This window comes from Betta splendens, chromosome 3 (genome assembly GCF_900634795.4).
Source record: "Betta splendens chromosome 3, fBetSpl5.4, whole genome shotgun sequence".
NCBI lineage: Eukaryota > Metazoa > Chordata > Actinopteri > Anabantiformes > Osphronemidae > Betta > Betta splendens.
The window spans coordinates 13,072,213-13,096,074 of NC_040883.2; the positions used below are offsets into that span (position 1 = coordinate 13,072,213).

Below are 23,862 nucleotides of genomic sequence, written 5' to 3' on the forward strand. Positions count from 1 at the left end.
CGATAAAGCCTCTGACCTTAAGTGTCTTTCATTATGTGGTCCAGGCCTTTCGCTTCACTCAGCTCCCTGAGATGACCGTGGGCTCTCCTCCACCTTTACCGCCTCGCACCGGACCTTCTTCCGGGTCCTCCTTGAGACGGTAGGCAGAAGAAGACACACACACAGTTATAGACAGACAGAGACATACGCAAATTGTAAGTACCTTCTCAAACGAGATATTCCACAATTATTTAAATTCATATCCAGGGATGAGATTTTCACCAGGTAGTGTGATGTGGCCAGGGTGATTTTGGGCCTTGTATAAATTTGAATATTGAACTAGTGCAATGAGAGATGCCAGGAATGTTAATGAGGCGCTCACTTCTGCACATGGATCGTGTTCTCCATCTAGTGGCAGTTGTCTAGTATTGCAGCGACTGTGTGTTGACACGTCTCCCGCATCTTTTCGACTTAGTTCCACTTCTGACTTGGGGCTAAAGGGAAGGAACTCAAAGACATCTGTCCCTGAAATGCAGAGTCAACGTGACAACAACCCATATGGACCGACTCCTAGGGCAGCGCTTCCATCTATCACTGCAGAGCAGCCTGTATCCAACTACTCAGGTGAGCAGACGGGGAGATTACTTTGCATCTCCAAATGAACTCATAATGCGTATTTGCACCCGTGCCAACATTCACTTTTCGGGAGACAAAATGCTGCTGTTGGAATGAAAGTCTTAAATTTAATCATCCGCTGAAATGAATTCCTCATCCAATGCCACGGTTTCGTCTTGCTCCCGCAGGAAATCCAATAACAGCCGTCTATGCCATCCCAGCCACCAGATCTGGCTACTCAGAGTACTTTGTCTCCACGCCGCCCACCTCCTACCACAGCCCCTCCTGGATGTCCTATCCACCTGAACCGGAGGATGTTCCGCCACAGTGGGCAGACTCTGTAAGGAAGCCAGTTACAGCCATTACTTGCCTGGGAAGCGCCGGTTCCTCCAGATTAAACCCTCACTGGAAGCCGAGCACTCTATAGTGATACGTCACGACCAATGATTTCATTGAACGAGGCCAGTCGTCGTTCCAGAAGCACCCGATTTTTTTAAGGGTCTTGATTATTATCTGATAATCTTACATTAAAATGACCAACGTCCCGATTAAACCAGGACAGGCCACATTTTCAAACACTTCTTTCATTGCTTCTATTGGTGTGAGTGAAGTTTAAGCTCCTCCCAGATAATGACCCGGTTTCATTAGTGCTTTAAACAGAGAAGCTCCTTTCACTTCCTGTCTTTTAAAGTGAGCAGCTGATAAATCTGATTCACTGACGTCTGCAAAGAGCCTGTTCTCAGACCAGTCCCTGACAATTAAAGCCAGAGCTGAGTAAATCCAGCAGGGCAGCAAAAAGCCTCCAACAACAATCAACACTCAAAACAGAGGCTCAGAACGTGGTGTGTAGGTGGCGTTGCTTCTCCGTAATGAAACCATGGCGTTCACATATTGCCTTACTATTGATTCAGATGTCTGCTGTGCTCGCGCTCGTATCTGCCGTAGCACAGAACAGGGCCTCATTAAACAATGCTCACCAAGCATCCATCTACCTTCTCTGTTTTTCATTAAAATAACCCAGGTTCCATCTGTCCTGCCAGAACTGTTATTACCCTCGTGACCCGTCCGTCCCTCCTCTCCCCTCCTTGTTTTGTATGGACTGTTCTGTATTTTTCCCTGTCTGTTTGCCTGTTTCAACCAGATGCCCTCATGCAGTGTCTTTTTGCAGAACCAGTGTCATTTAGAAACCATTTGCTGAACTGAATTTATGGCTGCCACTGAGTGGACACAACAAATTACTGGGGTAGTTGAGCACATTTCCTAAATGAACTCCTTTCTTTTTACTCATTTCTTATGTAATTTAAACAGTTTTGTATCGACACTGAAAAACATCGGCGTTTGAACCATGTCTGAATCTAAACCCATTTCAGTATATATTTGTAGATCCCCACATTTTCTTGTTATTTTGGTACATTTTTATTTTCTTTAGAACAGTGGTGTAAAAGAAAATGTTCACTCAGCAAAAAAAAAAAGATTATGATTATCTTATCGGCAGCCGTTCTGTTTTTGGGTGGTCAGAATGTTTAGTTGTTGCATCTCTGACTTCATGCCCACTCTTTTCTCCAGGTGCCACTGCCTGGGTACGTAGAGGCTTTTCCTCACCCACGCTACCCACAGGGGAGCCCCACCAGGCTGCCCCTGGAGTACAACCAGTCACTGGAGCAGCCAAGCATTGACCCGAACACAGCATCCCAGCAGAGCCTGCCCCAGTCCATGAAAAACATGGACAGCGTGCCCCTGAGCAGCCTCTCCACGTCTGCGCTCGTGCAGGCCATCCGGCAGGAGGTGGCCAAGCTGGCCAAGAAGCAGAATGACATGTTTGAGTTCTAACTCTGCCATCCTCCGTGTAGGAGATCGTTAAATGGGTCCTGGTCTTCACTTTCAGCGGGGGGACACCAACGTGATTCTTCTTCAGACTTGTTTTTGACGTTTGTACTGTACGACGGACTGATCCCCTTCAACCATTTGTTGATTTCTTTTCACACACTGTGTTTTTACCTAAATGAACCATTTTTTAAGAAACAACATCCTCTATTGATGATGTCCCAAGTAACCATATACATCTGTTCTTTGTACATATGTTAATAGGTTATGCTAAATATGGGAAATAAATTTCTTTCCGGTATTAGATATTTTTTGTGAATTGGCAACAGGAGAGAGAAAAGGCAGCAGTGTTGTCTGTACTGAGACCAAATTCTTCCTGTCACATGGTTGAGTGTAATCCACAGTGTATATCAGCATGTACAGTATAAGGATGTCATGTATTCTATCTCCTTTAAAGGTCAAGGCTTCAGTAAGATCAGCAGTATCCATATTGGTTAAATGATAAGCATATCAGCTGCTACATCGCTTTTTAGAAATCAACGATTACTATACACTGACTGCCTTTGGTGGTTTTCTTTATTTATTAGGATTTAAACCATAATTGTTTTTTTTTTATTAACAATTGACTGAGCATATATTTGTATCTGACATTTTAGTTGAGCCATTTGACCACAAAGCTGCAGGTATGAAGATGTGAGATGGGAAAAGAATGACTTTTTTTATGTATCAGAAGTAGTGGGACACCGCATCCTTGCAGTGTGTAATTGGATGAACTGACGGTGATACAGTAAATACTTTTCTCACAGTAATTATAGTTACCGTAGTATTTTAAATTGCAACTGTCCAAACTTCAAAATTCAAACTACATTTTTATCTTTTATGGAAAAAAATAACAATCATTTGTTTTTCTAGTTCCATGCACGTCAAAAAATAGCACTTTTATTAAGTGAATTATATGTTTTAATCCACATTTACCCACTTTTACACAACAATTTTTTGCTGCTGGTAATAGGATAAGTCACCTTTTACATACAAATCTGTTTACTGGGTCTACAGTAAAGGCACCCTAAAAATCTAAATAGGTGCAATACATAAATCACTAAATGAATGTAGGCATTTGGACTGTGAGTGGTTCTACATCAATATCATCACCAATGCTGGTGTCTACGACACTGTGAATGCCTCAGATTGTCTATAAGGTGTAACATGCAAATATTCTGAATTTGACTTGACATTGACTTCAATATATATTGGAATGTTCATCTTTGTAGATAGGCTTCAAAACTACAGTACTTCTTATCATAAACAATCTGTTTACCTAATTTCACCATTATATCTCGTTTACCTTTTAAATTGTTTCAGCCTAAAATAATCCCACATTAAAATTTGCCTTCCATGCGACGGACAAGAAAACAAATATCAATATATAAGTAGATCTAAAGTAAGACCACATACATTAAGATGAGCATTTGAATGACTCAGTTCTCATTTATTATTTTATTACATACTAATGCCGCCATATGTCAGTGCAACATTAAAAACTATTAATTATTTAATATGTGTCCATAAAAGAGAAGCCAGTAAGTCAATGCAAACATAGTGACCCAGACTTTTTCCCTGTGGGATAAAAGCTTTCAGTACCATGGCAAGCCTTTACTGAATGTGGGACTATCTAGTGCGCGTAGGCCTGTATCTGGGATGCTGCAATATGTTTTATAAGAAATGTCATTTTTGTCACTTGTAAGACATGTACGACTGAGGGAAAATGCCTTTAAATCTATATTTTACTTTCTAAAAGTGCATTTAGCATTGTGACTACTGGACAAACCTCCATCTTTTCCAATTCTTCTGTTATGCTCATAATGGTTTATGTATAAGTATGTAGAAGGGAATAGTGTGTTAGACTCTACAAGAGTTTGCTTGTTTTCCCAAAATTTATTTTAATCATTTTTGAAAGGAGCACTTCAAATTTTCGAACTGTCAACCTTTCCAAATTTTCACACTGGTTAACTGATGTTCATTTAGAAAAGAAGTAAGTAAGTATAAGTAATCTATCAAATGAAACACACAAAGGATAAGCTAAACATATTATACACTGATGTTTTTTGTTTTCCTGACTGTTTTTCTGATTTCTTTTTCATCTGCTTGATCTTGTTATATTTGATGTTCCTCTGAAACTGAACTGACAGACAACCTTGAGACAGTTAAAGAAATATTAGCCTACATGATTAAAATTAAATAAAGATTTTATTAGAAGTACAAAATAAATAGTTGATGCCTGGTTGTTTCAAGGATGCCACTCTTTGTAGTTATAAAATCATATAATAATTCTACCTCTGTTCTAGCACTGACACCCCACCTCCAGAGGCTTTTGTAGTGCCCTATGTGACTTTTATCCTGTTAGTAGTAGAATCATCTAATCTCTGACACATATATCTATGTTGTATCACAACATAAGAGCTATTCATCAATGGGTGAAGAATAATAGATACAGGTGAGGGTGGTAATTGTAAATCCTTTAAATTGTAAATATTTTAAATTGCAGATTTTAAGTTAATTATTGAATGTTGTATGTTTGTATCAAAGCCTAAAATATTCAAAAATCAAAGCCTTATTTATTTTTGATTGCAGCTACTGACTGTTAGTTTCTTCCGTGCCGTAGGTGGCAGTACTGAGCGCAACGTTGCCGAGTGGGACTTAATTTAAAGAGCGAAGAAGAATGTCGGCGCCATATTTGATTAGAAAGTTGCTCTTTTGAGGAATAATCGGAATCGTCGTTGTTCGTGACTGTTCTAAACCAAGATAACGCGGTGGTCCTGTCCTGACAAGATGCACTGAGGTAATTTTAAAAATATTTATTATATATATTAAGTATAGATGTATATCGATATAATGCCGACTGATTTAAACTGATTTGCGTCTATTCACAGTGCTAAGTTAGCACTGATAGTACAAAACAACTTAATTGTACTAACTTAACAACTTAATTGTACACAACAAGTTTTTATTATTATTTTAAAATCTAGTTCCAGTCTTTTAACATAGTCATTATACACTTTCAGCTATAGGAATGTACAGATGGCATGTAGCTTAAAATGTTAATCTGTTAGCTACTAATGGAATAATGATTGATGTTTAATATATAGCTGATGAATTGATTTGGTTTTATTAGAGATTTTTTTAAGAACTTTAAATAATTAGTGTTCAGTTGTAGCAACATGTTCTCAATGGCAATGCCTGTTATGACAAGATGCTTAAATGCATGAAATATCGGGCATCATCTCAGTATGCACTTTGTGTTACCTGTTTAAAACTTGGCTCCCTAAACGAAAGTGTCACTTGTCACTTATGCAGAAGCTGTGAGCTGGAAAACAGATGGGAGGCACCACACTCATCTAAATGGCTACAGTGGACTCAACTTGACCTTATGGGACTGATTGTGCCACAGCTGCTGACAGGAACCATTTGCTACCTTTCAACTCGGTAAGATAGCTTTGTTGGCTCACAGAGCTGGAGCGATACACACTGCAATCCACATGCGAATTTACATTTTATTTGGGTGTTTTTTGCACACAAAAGCAAAAACATTCTGAAAAAAAAGGGTAACATTTCTAAACTTAATTAAAATAAACAACTAAGACTCCAAGCTATGGCTTATTGATTACAGGTCATTCTAGACACAAATAAAAATGGTGCATTGAATCTGTAGTTCAGAATTTTCCCACTAGAGCTCAGACTAAAGCCATGCAAACAAACTTTCTGTTAGCAGGAGAGGCACATCCTTATCTAAAAAGGAAATAGACAAGTTAAAGCATAGCATGTTTGCGTTTGTATCGCAGAAAATACTGTGTTCACTGAAGCCACAGTAATAGTAAAATACTGCGAGTCAAAATAAAATGCCATTTGTGAAATGTTGCTCAAATAACCATATTGGAATTTCTACACATCATAAATATAAATAGACTGAAAAGGAGTTCAGCAATGCCTGCACATGTGCAATGTATGTTGTGCCCAAATACAGTAATGAGGCAGGTATTGTATATGAATCAGATTGTTTCTAATGAAAATGCCAAAACAGTATTTGTGTTCAAATCATTAATTGAGGCAAGTAATGCATTAGTGTTGCATTATTGCTTTTAAGATGTCAGTTCTTTACAGTCCTTCGCTTGTATACACTCATATGTATCTGTCCTTCATTTCCTTCCTAATGGTTTATCCTTGATTAATTACTGGTACACTTGTAAAATCCGTACCCATACAGTACTTGTTTTCGATAATATATTCTCTTGCAGGTAGAATGTAGGTATTTAGAGACTAATTTGGCAGGTCTAATTAGATAACATCTAACTCAGAAACTTCATTATCTCTAATAAAGTCTACTTAAAGTAATTATAGTACATCCTTCTGAGCCTACACCAGCACAGTGATTACCTAATTACCACAGTGGTCAGTGCCAGGTCAGGGGATCAAAAGCAGACTTGAATCTAAGTGATTGAACAAATCTCCATCCTCTTTAAATTTCATTCTTTAACTTTTACCTCTTTCTCAATCTGGATTTAGATCATAGCATTTGATGGAATTTGTTCAGGTAAGTGTAGCCATAAATTCTTTGGTCTTATCAAGGGGTCAAATTATTACAACCATTTTTTCATCTACTGTACATACTTTGATATACATGATAATATGTTTTTCACATACTAAACTCTTCCCCATTGTTGTAATGTTAATATGTGAACTCAGTGGGTGGTGCATTGAATGGAGTCAAAACCAGACTGACTGAGCCTCATTAACTGAGATGTCTCTGAACTACACAGTAAGATAGAGTGTTGAAATTATCTTATCGCCTCTTCAACAGATGCTAGTTGCAATGAATCATGCTTGTACAGTAAACAAAGCAAGTTTTCCTGTGTCAGTGCAGTTGAACTCTAAATAAATAAACCTTCAGGGTTTTCATGTTCGTTGTGGTTGAGCCTGTTGTTTCATGAATGGTTTTGATTTTATTTTTCTCATCTACTATGGTGAGCTAATCATGGTAAATTCTAAAAAAAGTTGTGCACCAACTCTCCAAAATGATCTGACTACTGCCATGACCATGTGCACATTCTGCTTTATACTAAGATGATCACATGCCCATGTTTGCTTTAATATTCTTGCTGCATTGACTGCTGGAAGACACTACGGGCTGTTCAAGATATTTAAATATATTTAGCAACCCCATTACTACTAAAGAAAGATAATAAGCCAAGCAAAATGTTCCTTTGTAACACTAACAACGAGACCTATAAAATCAGTTTATCAATGATGGAATAAGTTGATGTAGACAAGACTTGTCCATCATATAAGTGCTGAACTAATAAATCCAGGCTCTGAATAAGTTCTGCAAACAAAGGTTTTTATTGTGCAAACATTTAGGGGACGTTTAAGAGATGTTATTTGTAAACATGGGGCGATAAATAATGGATGGACAAATAATATTTTAAAATACAGTATACAGACCAACAAATTGCACAAAATGTGTAGTAAATTTAACTTCTCCTTCTATAGCTTTTCCCTTCTGTGGGCTTTCACAAGCTATAATAATGTGTAATAGACAGTTCTCGGAAAATTAATAGCTGTAATTAGACTCTTTACTTACAGGTCTAATTAGAAATACTGTACATCTACAGATCATTGAGGGTAGAATTTGGACTAAATATCGAACTAGGTCTGAAAGCATTTTGTGGTTAAGAGCAGTCATGGGTACACCTTTGTAACTTGCCATTAAATTACAGCTGTCGCTGTAATTGAAAGCATCTGGAAGGCTGGCTTGGCTGAATGTGATTTGCAGAGCTTTGACTAAAGAAGGCTGGCAAAGCTTAGCTTTTTTGGATATGGATTAATATCCTAAACACCTGTCTTTGGGGAAATTAGTGGGTGTTACTATAAGCAGCTTTTTTTTTTCATCCTCAAATCTTTTAGTGCTTAAATCTTACTTGCCTGACACTTTTCAGCCAGCCCCTTCTCACATTGTTGACGCGTGTTCTCTGTATACCTTTTTCTTTTGTGTCCTGCTTTTTGTGCATTATGCTTGCTGTCATGATCTGACTAATTGTGTTCTAATGATTGTAATTTCTGTTGAATATTTATTTTAAAGCTGCTTAAAAACATGAGCTTATGTTTTAACATAATAAAGAAGAAAAAGGACAAGAATATGAAGAGTAACAATAACAACAAAGTAACCATATTTAACTGTTTATTTCATTTATACCTGTTCAGTTTAGAATATTCTGCATCTCTAACATAATGCCTGGATAAGATTACACTTTGTGTATTTAGTCTGAATGCAGACAGCTTCCAGTCTTCAGTCTTGTTTAGTTTTGTGAACTTCTAAACTGCAACCTTATTTATCCGTTAACACATTTTGCTAGAGGGCAAAAAGGAAGGGTGATGGCATATTATCTGTAACCAACAGTCATTTTAAAGTTTTGATTACCAATCTACTGCCTGTGGAGCCAGATGGGTTTGGAGCTCAATGCATGAATGACCCTATTAGTCTTAAATAGAGTTTTTATGAGATGTTATTTACAGCAAGCATCTTTTTAGGGCAAACTCTGTGAGGTCTGACCTTTATATTAGTACAGTTGACTTCTTAATATGTTTGACACTACAAAGTACAGATTTCCTCTAAGAGTGACATCTCAGCTGGGATAACCTCTTTAGACAAATTATGTGTGGTTTAGTGTTTGTCATGGTTGCCCATAATTAGGTTGGCTTTCCCATCTGCATGAATGTATTTTTGAGCAGGATTTGGTTATTTCTTAAATATTTTTGGACATTTTGGCATTCTGGACCTTTTGGGTTTTTGTACTGTGTAGTTTGTCATGTTTCTTAGTCAACTCGTGTCTGTCTTGACCATTGGGTTCTTGCAGCTTCAGCTTTAAGTGGTGTTTTAGAGCTTTGCCTACAATGTATGTGAGAAAAGACAGCAGATAGATCAAGGAGATGCTTACAGCTGTGCTGTATTTACAGTATACCCAAAGTAGATTTACTGTAATATACTCAAACAGTTATATAGCAGTGTTCAAAGGACTGTTTCAGGGCTACACGTTAACTCGCGAAAAATGTGAGAGTTGATATTGAGCTGAGACCTTAGGACGTATTGAGATTAACAGCAGGACAGAGGTAACTGAACACTACAGACGTTTGTAGACCAAAGCTACTAGAATATTGAGAAAAGGACTGTCTGAGAGAGCCCTGGTGAGTTTTATAAAGGAGGATGTGACCTCACCTAGCTGTGCTCTGCCACTTCAACAGCTGTGTTTCAGAGCAGACGGTATATTATGAATTCAGGAACCTGATTTTGTACACTGGCTTTCTTCACACATGTGCCTAGGTGGTTATATTTTGCTGTTGTGACTTTAAGTGCATGTGCTTGTGCATGAGTTAGCACAGTGCAGTTTATTACTACTAATACATTATGTGTCAAAGTTTAGACTCTAGTCCTAATTAATATGCTGTAGTTCTGGGTAACTTTATCTTTTAAAACTGCGTTTTACTTGTTTTACTGTGTTATTGCATCTTGGCCCACTGTAACTTTTTCTTTGAAGGTTTGCAACCTTCTGGTGCTATATTATTTAGGGCCACTTTTTTTAGACTAGATATAACCTGTTGAAATATAAATAAAGAAAAACAACACAAAGTTTAGCTGTTGGGGTATTTTGTTATCAGTAATGCGTTTGCATGTGAATATAAAGAAGTTTTTGCTAGATTCTTTCAATGGCTCCATGTAAACCCAACAGGTCATTAGATTTCCCTCCCTTCAGCTGCAGCTATCCTGATGTTTGAATGAGCTTTGCCAACTGCACACCCAGCAGGAACACTAAGTCTTGCCACAAAATGAGGTTCCGTAATGACCACTTAGAACTGCAAAAGAAACTTGCTGCTCCTACTGCAGGCACAAGATACATCTATGAACAATTCATTATAAAGATCTGAAGTGAATGAAAGTTTTCCATGAATGTCTTGTTTTGTTCTCTTTTAATGACATTGTTTAGTTGGGCTGTGAGGCTAACATGCCAGACAGAGTAGATAAATGATCAACAAAATAAATTTAATGCCTTATGAAAACCATGTGAAAACTGTTTTTGCTGCTAACCAGCCTGCAGGCTTTTCAGTTATCCAACGGACAGAGTAGTCAGTGTAGTCAGGTGATTGCTCCATTTTGTGTGTGTGTGTGTGTGTGTGTGTGTGTGTGTGTGTGTGTGTGTGTGTGTGTGTGTGTGTGTGTGTGTGTGTGTGTGTGTGTGTGTGTGTGTGTGTGTGTGTGTGTGTGTGTGTGTGTGTGACACCAGTGACTGTATACAGTACCATATACTGTCAGTTCTTTTTAATTACAAGCCTCGTTCTACTGAATATGTGTTCTTGCGGGTTCTTATTAGAATAACCCCCACAACAAAGAGGTTATTGATTTCTCAACGTCTCGGTTGCTTTCATATACTAGATTAAAAACGACTAAAAAGGACCTTAAATGAGCCCTGTGATTTTTCTCATCACCAATTTCAGAGGCCAGTGCTTTTAAAGACCTCTTAAATTATAAAGGTAATGTGAAGGACATAAACCTTCCACAAGAGGTGAAAAAGCGATTTACACACACCCATTGTCCTTTTTTTTGATAGTCAACAGATATGACTGAAAATCAAGAAGAAATCAGATTCATGACCTTGGGGATCGTTAAAATTCTAATAATATAAATAAAATGTTTTTAAATCAGTACAGTCGGTCTGATGGCCAAAGGAGAGCACCGATGTCAAGCTAGGTTTCTTTAAAATTGATTAGGGCTCTCAAATGTGTTGCATGGTAACCCAACTGAATTAGTTTCAAGTAATTAATTTCACCAAATTATTCACCAGAACCAATTGGAAATCACGAGGAGAAAAAAATTTGTGTTCCTAGACGGTGAAAGAACACCATGCCTTTAACTTTTCTGTCCACATGTCTTGGATCTCTTGCTCCTGTTTGGGTCTAAATGTCTGACACATGCTTAGACAAATACAAACTAATGTGTTTCTTGTATGCACAGAATATGCACAGAATGTGGGTATTTTCCTGTGCGCTCATTAGGGGACCAGACTGTGTGTTGATCAATATCGCTGTATAGATTGCCTGTGGATTTTAATGGCTAAATTAGTTAAAACTATACCATACTGAGAACATTCTCTTGAATTGAGAGTCTGAGTCAGAATAGCAGGTGTTGTTATATAAAACACCTGGTGGTAGATTAAGTGGTCTTGTGCACCATCTGGGGTCCAGCTCACTGATTGGCTGAGTATTGGGTTGATAATTATTATTATAAAATGTTATGGTAAACTTAAGAGTAAATGTCTATCTGCTTTGCTCTCTGTGCTTTTAAGGTCTGACTTGAACATTGGTAGCGCTCACTGTTCGTGTACTAACTCCTGTATGACCTTTTCTGTACATATTGTATGTCTATGCTTAACACCTGTGACCTTTATAGATAATTTGAAATATTTTTGACAGGTATTTCTGATAAACCGACTTGTGCAATCCTCCTCCTCGGCATACAGTAGTGCAGTGTTATTATAATCATTGTCTGTACAGTATGTATCAGCCTTTTGCTTTCCAGCACCTGAGATGCACTATCTTGTTAATATTCTAGTATTTTTTTAATGGGTCATGTGAGCCCATTATACTCCCTGTATTTGGCAAGGCTACATTTTTTTGTGGCCTCTAGCAAAAACGTAAATGACATTTTAATTTCCCATGTGCAAATATGCTATTTTTAACTCCCTTTAAAAATGCACAATCAAAACAGCGCATCAGTGAGAAATCTGCAGGAAATGAATAGTGAGCATTTGCTGATCATTTTTAATACAGGTTATACGCATTTGTTTGGTTTAAAATATACCTTCTTGGTCATCACCAGCTACAGAAGTTTTAACTAGCCTATGCTGTTGATGGTTTTTGTCAGTACTGATGACTTTCATTCTTTGAGTAAGTGACAGTGATAGGAGGTGCTAGGCTGGTGTAATTAAAATCCTTTCTATTGGAAATCAATCTATGCTCTGATATGACACATCTCTGCCAAGATTGGAATTCTCACATTTTTTTAATGGCTCACTCTTTACAATTATGTACACCATGCAATGTGTTTGCCTTCTACTATTTTATCAAATCTATTAAAAATGCAATGGCAATTAGAAAACCAGTCTTTAACAAATGTGTGTCATTGACACATTTACAATGTAATGTAGACAGTAATTTTCTGTGTCTTGTAGTTGCTTCTAATTACAATGTATATAATGTACAGTATAATTGTTTGTTGCAAAGGCTTTTGCTTTGTAAGTAGGTTTGTTCAACCTATGAAGTACCCAATCTGGCTTAATCAAGAGTTAATCTGCTCAATGAAATGCTGAGTGCGATACATACTCAAGTGAAAAGCAAGTGGGAGTCATTGTGGCCAACAATCGACATCCATGTCAAAAGACCATGCAAAGATATTTGCTGGCAGGTTTCTAAGCAACACACTAAACCAACAGATCCAACCAGGAGTGGGAGATGCTTTTTATCATAGTGTACTTTAGCCCTCTCTGATCTATGATAGTCCTCCATTTTCTGTTTCCAGCTACAAAATATCTCTAATGCTCCCCACAGAGTCCTACGCCTCCAGTCTCAGGGGGATCAGTCAGCCCTACACACTCTCAGTTCGGCATCTAGCACTTTTTAAATCCCCCTCTCTCCCACTTATTTATATTGCTATTGAAACAGAAAGATAAATTTAATTGCTGTTGGAACATATACTGTAGAGGTTCAAGTGCCTTTTCCACGAGGTGCATATTAAACTTAACATGTGCTGTTCATTAATTCATAAAATAATAAAAGGTTGATACAAATGACACAAACATGGAACAGATGCGATGCACCAGTAGCATTACATTCTCTGCTTGCTAACGTACCCTTCCTTTGCCCTCTGCTGTTTCTCCCGTTGATTCTGTATCCCCCAGTGCCAGACAGCCCTCTGTATGTCTCTGGTTCAGACCAATAGAGTGCTTGACATTGTCTCCTTATTTCTGAAACCAAAGTCAGGTTAAAATCACAAGCTCTTCATTAGTATTCAGGTGTAGAAGAGCTCTTTGGAGCTGAGTGGGCCTCAACTTTGGCCAAAGTCCTCCTCGAACAAAGAGCTATTGACGCCCAGGCGGCAGCAACATCCTTCAAGTCTTCATTCATGTCTGTGTCAATGTCAGTCTTCCCTATACTCAAATTTTGCATTTGTTGTAAATTTGCTTTAGAACCAGTACACAATTTGACATAAACAAAACCCTCATTGTCTTACCTGTGTTGATATTGAAGCAGTAACATAACATTATTTCAGAATTTGCCACTTAAGATATTCAAATATCTTCCGTTCAAGATAACAGCAAGATATTTCAATAAGACCAAAATCCCAACAAGTTTTATAGCTGTGCAATAGAGAGCTTTAAATCTCATATCATCATCTGTATTGCTCTCTTCAGTGTGACTTTGCTTTAGTGCTTTAATTTTGCTCTGATCTGGATCATGTCAGATTTTGACCCCTGCTTTATTGTGCCATTTTCCTCCCTTTTCTTATTTTCCTGTCTCTATTTGCCGTCACAGTTGAGACTTGAGAGAGCCAGTAGAGCCATGCTGTATTATCACATAAATGTTCACTGAAGCCCCGCTAACATCTGCTGCCGTGTCAGATGTTTTTTGCCACTACTTTCTTTTACCCCCCATGTTCCAAACGCTTTCATTCTCTTTATAGTCTGAACCACATCTGGACCCAAGATAGTCATTTCTAACTAATAATGCCTGGAATGTTTAGTCCCAAGTGCGTCCCTTTTCCCCCTACGTTGCTTTCATAGTTTTGTTTGTCTCTCTCTTAATTCCTTTTAACAAAACATATAAGGTGTGGCCTTAAGTGCCCTCTTGGCTCTCAGAAACGGACTGACCTCTCCATGTTGAAGAATAGAAAAACAAAACTGTTTCATGCTTTCAGACTAATCCTTTTGAGTAACAAACCGCACATTTTTCTCTGACAAATTGGAGCGCTGAAGGTTTATGATGAGGCTTTATAGCTAGCTTTTTAATGTGTCATGTTGGGATGAATACGATAATACGTTCTTTGGTTCTTATGGTGATAATAGGCTTTAGCTGTCACACCATGTCTCTAAAAATGCCATTTCATATATAAAAAAATCTCAGGGGAACTTGCTTTTGCTTCAATTTATAGTAGATTATGCTGTCTGTTTACCTTGGTGCCTTATTATACTCCCTTATCTGATCAGCCAAACTGTTTAGACTGTCACCAAATGATTTTATTTTTACTTTTAGCAAAGCTAAAGCGCTAAGCTATGGATCTGTCAGCGCACTAAGTGGCCCTACTCATCACAGACACACTCACTTCTGCTTCTTCTGCCACAGTCTGTTGAAACAGGCTTTTGAACATGTGGTGCAGAAATGAGTAATGCCCTGAGCTAGTATTTCAGGGAATGGATCATGTGATGAAGAGACAGACGGATAAATCCCTGCTGTTGTGGTGATCTCTGAGACTAGGAGATATTCCCACTGATAATAGAACTTACATGTTGAGATAAATACATCTGTTTATTGCCTGGAGGTGGACTTGAAAGCCTTTGTGTGCTCGTCTCCAAGTAGAAGGCATTCACAGCCCCATAGCTTTTATGACTATGGCGATGTTTATTGGAAACTGACAATGTGGGTGCTGTGTGAAATAAAAACAGTTTGATTGTGAAGTGTAGTTATTATCTGCTATATAGAAATAGAGCAAAGAAAACACAGACGAGTGTGTTTGCTGCTACCATGGGGCTGCTTATTCAGGTATAGCCAACTAATCATTCCTTATCATCGAGGACTATAATGACACGATTTATTTTATGTGCAAAATTTATTTTTGATAGTTTTTAGGCTGACAAACCATAAAAAAACGAATTAAAGATTAATGCAGACTTTGCAGAGAAAATACATAGAAATTCACACTAGTCTCTAAGTAACTTACAGGTCCCATATTGTCCCTTTTTGTTTGTTATAAAAATGTTAATGTTAAGAATGAACATAGAAGTCCATCCAGACATTTTACTGCCCTCCTGATTATCTGTGATCACTGTTAGCTAGGGCTCCTGTCTTCGCACCTCCAGAAGTACAGTACAGCAGTTGCATTGGGTTACGGTGAATCATTAGAAGTTATGAACTGTCAACAATGCTGTGGTGGGTCATTGTAGCAGGCCTTTCTGTGGGGCTTTTAAATTAACTGGTGTTCTGACATTGTTTCGAGTGGTGATAGGCTGGGACACGTTTAGATGAGAGATACAGGATCTGTGGTGCTCCCAGGCATGGCATTCAAGAAGAGAGATCACAAGAGTGTCTTCAGTTACTGTATTGTGTGTTGTTTCCCAGCTAAAGGTCAGTGCCAAGTGGTGATCTGAGATTGAGAAAAGGTCAAAACCTCTTTGAAAATGATGGTAACAAAATTGTAAGTATCATAAACAAGTGGAACATATTAGGTCCCTGAACCCATGATGGTACCATAGTTTTATGAGAGAACATAATAGATTTTGAATTGAGGTTATCCTTTGACAGACCTGTCCTACAATACAGCAGGGATTTTGAATGATATCCCTTTGAGAGTCTGCTGCTCAGACCATTGCTGGAGAATGTCACAGTGCTTATGGCATAGACATAGATGTTAATGTGACATTTAAAACAGACCACACAGTTGGGTGTCTTGACCTTTGAAACTGACTTGGACACTGTGTCCCATAGTTCTCTTGGACGATACAGTGTCTGCTCAGACAGTCAGTATGCACCTATTGCTAAAGATTACTACTACTGTTTTGCTTGCACTTGTGACAGGAGATCAAATGAGCTCTTGAGTCATCCTCTATGGTTAGGTTAGGTTTATCAGAATACGCTTCACCAATTTTATATGATTGTTCAAACACACTGGTGCAAAGACTTTATGGAGCAAATAAGCAGTGGATTTTGCCTCATAATTTTGTGGCAAAACTGAGTTCAGACAGTCTCATACTTAGAAGGTTAATGACCAGGTGTGTGATTTTAAGACGTCTTCAGAGCTGAAGACAGGACTCAATAAGTAATGCCTCAGCAGACCCGGTACCTGGCGATCCCCGTCACCCTCTGGCTGACTATAATCATTTGTGATAGCCCCCGTACGCTTGCTGGCCTCCCAGCAGCACATTTCACTCAGGCTTTTAGACGCACATCAAAATGCATTACCTCCAATGCAGTAGATGGGAGCCTGGATGCATGGAGCCAGTGTGGAAATAAAGACATTACCTTTGTCTGCACAGCAAGGTTGCTTAACTATAAGCTTCTTATCCACAGACATCAAGTACCATTAATGGACTTAAGTTCTGCATGTCAGTCATATGTCACTGTTGCAACTAGTCGTGGTCAGTGGACATTTTGAAATGTATGAAATACGTGTCTTAAATTAGAATTAATGCTCTTTCCCTTCAAGGTATGTGGAAGCAACTTCACATGTTCTCAGGTCTTCTGCATATAGTGCTATTGTATGCTAAATATGGCCTTAATGACTCGGCAATAGGGGGCTTGGCTGTTTAATGAGCAGCCTCTTCTGCTCCACCACGATTCTAAGAGAACCTAATTTGATTTTCTTTCTTGACCTCCAGTCCTTTCACTCAACAACAAAGCATGGGGGATTGTTCAAAGGCTTGGGCAGGAACTGAGAATATCAGTGGTGTATGAAGCGAGAGGATTATGGTGACGTTTTGTTCACAGGAATATAAAGTACAGCATACAGTATGATACACTTGGATAGATGACATGCAGGGCTGATGGCTTTTTTTTATTTTCATTCTAATTTTATAATTTTAACGCTAAGCTAACGTGAACATTGAATAAAAATGTTAGAATTGATTCAAGTTCTCCAAGTAAATGAGTTTGGGGAACATGGATTAGCGTTGCTGACTGCTGTAACCAGTGCTGTTGCTTAGTTGTAAAGAATAGCACACGCTGTAATCCTAAGCATCCAGACCCAGTTACAACAGACAGGAGAAATATCTGATGTATTTGCTGGAGTCAGGAAAGGATGTTTGTTATTCTGAGATATTGCTTGTACAACTTCTTAATTCTGTTTAAACATCAAGCTTAACACAAACTGAAACAAAGTTTTTCATAAATACTGTCATTTTGCGTACATTGTATGTAAAGGTCTCTTTTCTTGGGCTTCCTCTGTTCTCCAGCCTGTTTGTAGAAGCCTGAGCTTTGCCTTCGGTCACAAAAGCCGACATGGAGATGTTGCAGCATAAACACCATAACTGTAGTTTCATATTTGCTAATGTCACTTACTGCTCTCTTCAAGTGCTAATGACATGCATCCTTGTGACTCACTCGCATTTAGTACCTTCAGATATACTTTCACGTTTGTACACTGTACTCGTGTGTAAAATTCTTTCCATGCTTGATGGAAATGCCTGACAGTTGTTAATAGGACAGCATCAATGCAAATGTTGTCTAATGCTAATTAATTAGAAATGTCAAAGATCAGAAAGCTTGAACATCCAATTGTTAGTCAAAAATTTGATTCATTGTTATTGTATTGTAACGACAATTAGTTGGCATTATCGGTTATTATTGTTATGTTGTTACTCCAACAATAATGTTTCACTCATTAAAAGTCAAAAAGGTCAATATTCATTTATTTTCCCTGCAGTTCAGTGTTTTATATTTCATTTGTTTTATATTGCTAGCAGAGGCTTAAGTACTGTAGAAGACAGCAGTCGTGTTTATGAGCGCTGCTTCATGCACAAGTGCATGTGGACAGCACAGTGCGCTGGAGCGGCACTGCTGACTGCTGTTTATTTGGTGTGTACAGTATGAATACCCAGTATGACCATCAAAGCACCAATGTGCATGTGTTTAAATGGTGAAGTTCCCATACAGATAAACATTTGTTATTATACAGTATACTATACTGTCCAGCTGTTTGACTGCTTGCATTAACCAAAGAGGTCGGGTTTCTCTGCCCAGATTGGAGGTGCTTTCTGTATTTGACGCATCAGTTTAAACTCAGGTTATAATTGTTTCTTTGTATTAGATTCATGAAAAAATTGTCATGTAAGGAAACCGTATTATGTTCATCTTCATGGTGGTTAAAGCAACCCACCTGTGATTTCTTTTACTGTGGTGTGGCCAGCTCCTACTCCTATATAATATGTCTTCATGGGGTAAATATCTCTGAAACATAATTTTTCCCTTTGTTGCTACAGGGAACACTGGGGTCTTGCAGAAATTTTGCTGATTTAGAGTTCATTTATTCCAAGTCAGGGAGTAACCTGGGGATGGTTGTGAGAGATTCGGCTCTGCAGGGCTGTCAGGCAAAATGCTTTCATGACACCTGCTGGTGTAGTGTTCTGCTATCCATGCTCCGTTCCTCTCCTCCCCCGGCAACCATCCATCAGCCCAGCGGTAGATGCACAGAGCATAGCTGCATTTGTCAGAGCATAGCCACATTTGTCAGAAGTGGTTACATTCTCATTACATGCCTGCTGACCCTTTTGAAGACTGAAACAAACTCTGGAGATGTTTTCAAGGAAACGTCCCCAGGGATGAAAATTGTGTCCTACCTCATGAGCGAGATAAAGAAACAAAGGATTACCTGTTTTCATTTTATCACGTCACACACTGTTGTGTTTTAACATGGGTGTTTCTTTGGTGAATTTAGAGCCTGATATAGAACAACAATACGTTTCAATGTAGTTTGTTGGAAAAATCAATTACAGTATTTAAAAACTTGGATTCCAGATGGAAATTACTTTGCCTTGTTCCAGCATCCAGGCTTGAGCAGGTGAGGGTGGATGAAGTGCCCATTGTTCTGCTTGCATTTGCCAAATGTGGATTGAAATTCAAAGAGTGTGTCCAATTTATTCTTCTTGACATAATAAGTGACATTTTACCTCAATATCAAAGGCTTTGTCTGATGAGAAGCACTTCTAATCATGAGACGTTTTTTTGGACTCTTAAACTGACATTCTCACTCTGATTTTGATGTCAAAGTGTGTGTGTAATGTCACGAAGATGTGAACACGACAAAGTATGTAATTAGGAAACAATAGACAACTGGAGAAGAAAATGCTGCATGAACTGCCATTTTATCCAGGAATCTGAGAAAACTCTTCTGGTGATTCAAATTCAACTCAATGTCGACGCTCTACACAAGTTTATTTGCTTAACAAAGACAGACTACTCTCAGAACCTATCCTTTCTCTTTTAAAATGTAAAATTATGGATTTGTAGGGATAGGTTTCAACAGTGGATTTGTGATGTTCTGTGTAAACTTTTTAATTGTTTCCCAATAAACATTTAAAAGGCAGATTGTTATTTTACGTCAGATCCTTATTACTGACCTGGGGCTAAGACAGGACTTGTAGCCAGGGCCAGTAAATATACTAATTCTGCCAGGCATTCGGTGGGGATTTAAAGGGAACGTCATGAAAGTCCTGCACGTCAAGGAGACATCCTTTGTTTGGAGAGTGCAGCATTCAGCCCCAAACGACCACCCTGCTGGGCTTCAACTGGCAATGCGTGAGCCTATATAGATATTTGTTTAAACAGTGGCGTTTAAGCTGCTGTTTGTTTGCACCGTGTACTTAGAATTGAACTTTTGTGCGCCAACAAAATAGAGCTCAAAGCCGTCACAGACCCGCTAATGAATTCAGCACCTACGAGCCAATGACGGCTTGTTTAATTAGTCACCTAGACAACCGTTTAGCATGCTTTATTAATCCCTTTGTGTGTCTCTGTGTGTGTCCCTGTCTTCCATAAGGCACTTGAGTGATGGCGCACAAACACACCGCGCCGAGAGTTCAGGCCGAGTCTGTCCAACGCGCTGCCTCCTCTCAGCGCCCATTGGTAGGACGGTTTCTCCGGGTTCTGACGGCGGCTGTGTAAACGGCCGCGGCCCCGGTGGCGCTCATCCGTCGCCTGGCCGCTTCCCCGGACTCCCGGCCCCACGCACTTCGCACTTCTCCGGGAAGGAGTGCGCATCACGCTCCAACTAGTCGTCTCCTCTCTCTCTCTCGCCCGTCCGCGCACCGGGATGCGCGCGCTCTCGTAGCGGAACACAAGTCCACTCCGGCAGTTGGGGGAATTGTCACTCTTCCTGGGGAGCGAAGACGAGCGTTTCCTCTCGTCCTCGTCAGCCCTGGCCCCTCTCTCCCCGCGCATCAAATTGGCTGTCGGAGACCTCCAGGATGACGGCGGCCGGGCGACACGCGCGCGTTCTGCTCCTGCTCTGCTTCGCCTCCACCGTGGCGTGCAGTGCGTTCGGATTCACCGAGGAGCCCCCCGAGAGAGCCGGGAAGGCGGACGGGTACTGTAGTCGGATATTACGGGCTCAGAGCAACCGAAAGGAGGGCAACAGCGAATTTCGCCTGCGCGTTGAGGGAGACCCGGAGAACTATCAGCCGGGGAGCACATACAGAGGTCGGTGTCTGTCTGGGATTCAGCGCCTTGACAAAAAATCACAAGTTTACAGTCAGCTGCACAAACTTAGATTAAGTTTATACACTCTGTTTGATTCATGGCTGTATTCAGTTATGATGGTTCTATGGCAGTAAACACGTTACCCCGCAGCAGAATGCAGAAAACTGCCCAGACTTTGCTTTTGAACAGCAAACAGAAAAGATTTGTTACAATTTTAAAACGTTTTTATGAATCAAATCATTGTCAATGTTTTTTTTAATTGTACCTAGAGGGTTTTTTAAAGTGTCATCTGCTCTTTTAATCACCACTGCATCTGCTTCTATCATATCTTCTAAATACTACATAAGGCAATGTCAAGCTCAAAGTCCAGATATTGATAAAGTTGATTGGTACAGCAAATTAAATTTATTTTCATACAACAATTTTATGTTCTTGTTAGATCACCCTTGGTTCTAAATTTAGGATTATAATATTACAGGTTAATTACACTCATTAGACATCGCTGAGCTTTTTGTGTCTGCTGCTTGATGGTTGTCGTCTCTCTTGTTTGATTCCATCCAGTGAGTGTGATTGCATCCAGCCCCTCCTACTTCAGAGGGTTCACCCTCATTGCCCTGAAGGAGGGTGCAGAAGGGGACAAAGATGAGGACTATGCTGGAAATTTCCAGGTAGGGTAGAAGCTGAAGCTGTGTCTTCTAGTATAGTAAAAAACCCTCAATTTAATTACCTCTGTGCTGTCCATCATAATTAATTACTCACCACTCATCCCAGTCTGTCACACTGACTCACATCTTGATATATGATGTCAATTCTTCTTGTCAGTGATACAGTACAATTTAATTTGAGCTGCCACAGAGACAGAAAACCAGTCGATCCCACAGCTGCCTTAACGGTTATATGAACCCCATCCTTCCGCGGAATGCTAGCACAAGCAGTGTGTACGAGAGAAACAAAAGACAGATCTTACTGTAGAGGTGGGAGGGTCTTGACAGGTTTTCTTTGCACAGCCTTCCTGTCTTCACATGTCAAAGTGTGATAATTCTCACCTCCTCTAATGGGCCTGATATAGCATATGAAAAGAGCATACTCCGAGCTCAGCTCCATTCCGTTGTCCTCTGCCTGGCTGACAAAGTGCATGTGTGGAATTCGAGGAGTTTTCATAAGCGCCCTGTTCACGTATGTAGGCAGTGTACAGTTGGTGGAGTTATGAAGCTAATTAGCATTGTGTACAAGCAGGTCCAGCTGGACTTCTGGACGACGGAGCGAGAGAATGAAGTGGGACCAAGAGTGAGAAGAGAGGGAAGGCAAGAAACGTGGTGCTGTTACGCACATGTGATAATGACCAAATATGTGAGGACTTTGTGATTGGAATGCAGTGTGAGGAGTCAAGTGGTAGGGAGCAGGAGATTGTTTGCTGGTATTTGACTCCAGACAAAGGATAACATGGATGCAATCCTGATATTTAAAAGCATAAACATCAAGCATATGCTTCTTATGGTACCCTAATTATGAATGGATGCAACAAGTACCCTGTGATCAGCCACAGCATTAACACTGCTTAGTTGTTCTTGCCGATAAACTGAAATAATAGACGTTTGAAGCCTGGAGACTTTGGCTTTACTAGATATAATTAGTAGACAACAAGATGCCCAGTTTAATTTTCTATACCTGACATTGTAAAGGCGCAGGTATAACATGGGTTTATTACCATGTCTTGGCTCTCTCAGACTTTTGAGAATCCCCGGTTCAGTGGCTTCCTACATGAAATACATTTTTTTTAAACATAAAGTAGAATACAATTGCACAGCAGCCTTCAGGCATCTCTGATCGCAGTTATTGCCGTGCTTTGACACTCTCCGTGAACCCGAGCTTTGAATACGAGAGGACACGAACAAACGTTTTATTTTTGTCCCGTGTGCTCCTCACATCTCATTAACCAGCGTTAACACCAGCCAAGTTTATTCGGCTTTATTTGTCCTCATAATTGATTTCATGCTGTTTTTATTTAGTGCTAGCCTTGAGTGTGCGCCGCTGCCATATGGGAGAGCATTGTGTGGTGTGGGAGGGTGCTAAATGTTAAGGTTAAAGAAGGGAAATGCGCAGAGACGGGAACACGTGTGAGACGGGGGTCTGGATTGTCTAGAGGATCATGTGGTAGTTGGATGTGTGACCATAACCTTTAGCTGTTGGCATGAAAAGTAATAAAAACGGTCACGTCACTAGTGGAACGTATCGCTGATTATTCTGCTCCTGGGTTTTATGAACTTGAAGGTCTCTTTCACAGATGATCACCTGTCTTGTTATAAGCACCGCGTGACAGTGCAGTAAAAATAAACCGCTGTCCAAAAAAAATAATACACGTCTCTATCATCACCTGCTTGACTGAGCTTTCATGTTTTTGTTTTTTTTATTTTCGGTCAGAAAACACACACACACACACACACACACACACACACACACACACACACACACACACACACACACATACAGGCAGACCATTCTCCTTTCTGAAAGAGCTCTGGGTGGGCCAGCCTCCAGGCAGCGAGAAAAGAGAAGAGGAAAAAAAAAAGTTGCAGCCGAAGACGTCGGGCTTTATTTAACATACAGCTCATTGGAAATCTTCTGGTGTGCCCCATCTCAGCTGTCTCTGGACAGCTCCTGACTTGATGAAAAGCACTTTTATTGAGCTCTCTGGGGAGGTCAGCTGCCACTGTGTGTGTATATTTGTGTGCGTTTGTGGCGGGGGAATGTAAACCAGCCGGTGATGCCCGACGAGACATTACGTGTCAACAGGGTTAGACGATAGGACAAGACAGGGCAAATTGTTATGTGGCCGTATGAGGGAGAAATCCAAGCCAGTTTGAGTCCACTTTGAAGAAATTGTAAACACAGACATAACAAAGTACAATGCATTGCTGCTCCATCATCTTGACAGCATAA

General features: G+C 39.7%; 2 protein-coding genes across 2 annotated transcripts in view; both read left to right on the forward strand.

The window, feature by feature from the left end:
• kiaa1549lb (KIAA1549-like b) overlaps window positions 1–4,686 on the forward strand; it is a 38,172-nt gene extending 33,486 nt beyond the window's left edge. The window contains exons 19-22 of the mRNA XM_029145207.3: window positions 45–139; window positions 455–603; window positions 783–934; window positions 2,161–4,686. Coding sequence (XP_029001040.1) covers window positions 45–139; window positions 455–603; window positions 783–934; window positions 2,161–2,424 — 660 coding nt within the window. The 3' untranslated portion in view covers window positions 2,425–4,686. The remainder of the gene's footprint in view (window positions 1–44; window positions 140–454; window positions 604–782; window positions 935–2,160) is intronic.
• Window positions 4,687–5,111: 425 nt separating this feature from the next.
• Window positions 5,112–23,862, forward strand: part of spon1a (spondin 1a) — a 57,368-nt gene continuing 38,617 nt past the window's right edge. The window contains exons 1-4 of the mRNA XM_029143790.3: window positions 5,112–5,257; window positions 5,773–5,901; window positions 20,264–20,922; window positions 21,484–21,590. Of these exons, the coding sequence (XP_028999623.1) occupies window positions 20,691–20,922; window positions 21,484–21,590 (339 nt within the window). The 5' untranslated portion in view covers window positions 5,112–5,257; window positions 5,773–5,901; window positions 20,264–20,690. The remainder of the gene's footprint in view (window positions 5,258–5,772; window positions 5,902–20,263; window positions 20,923–21,483; window positions 21,591–23,862) is intronic.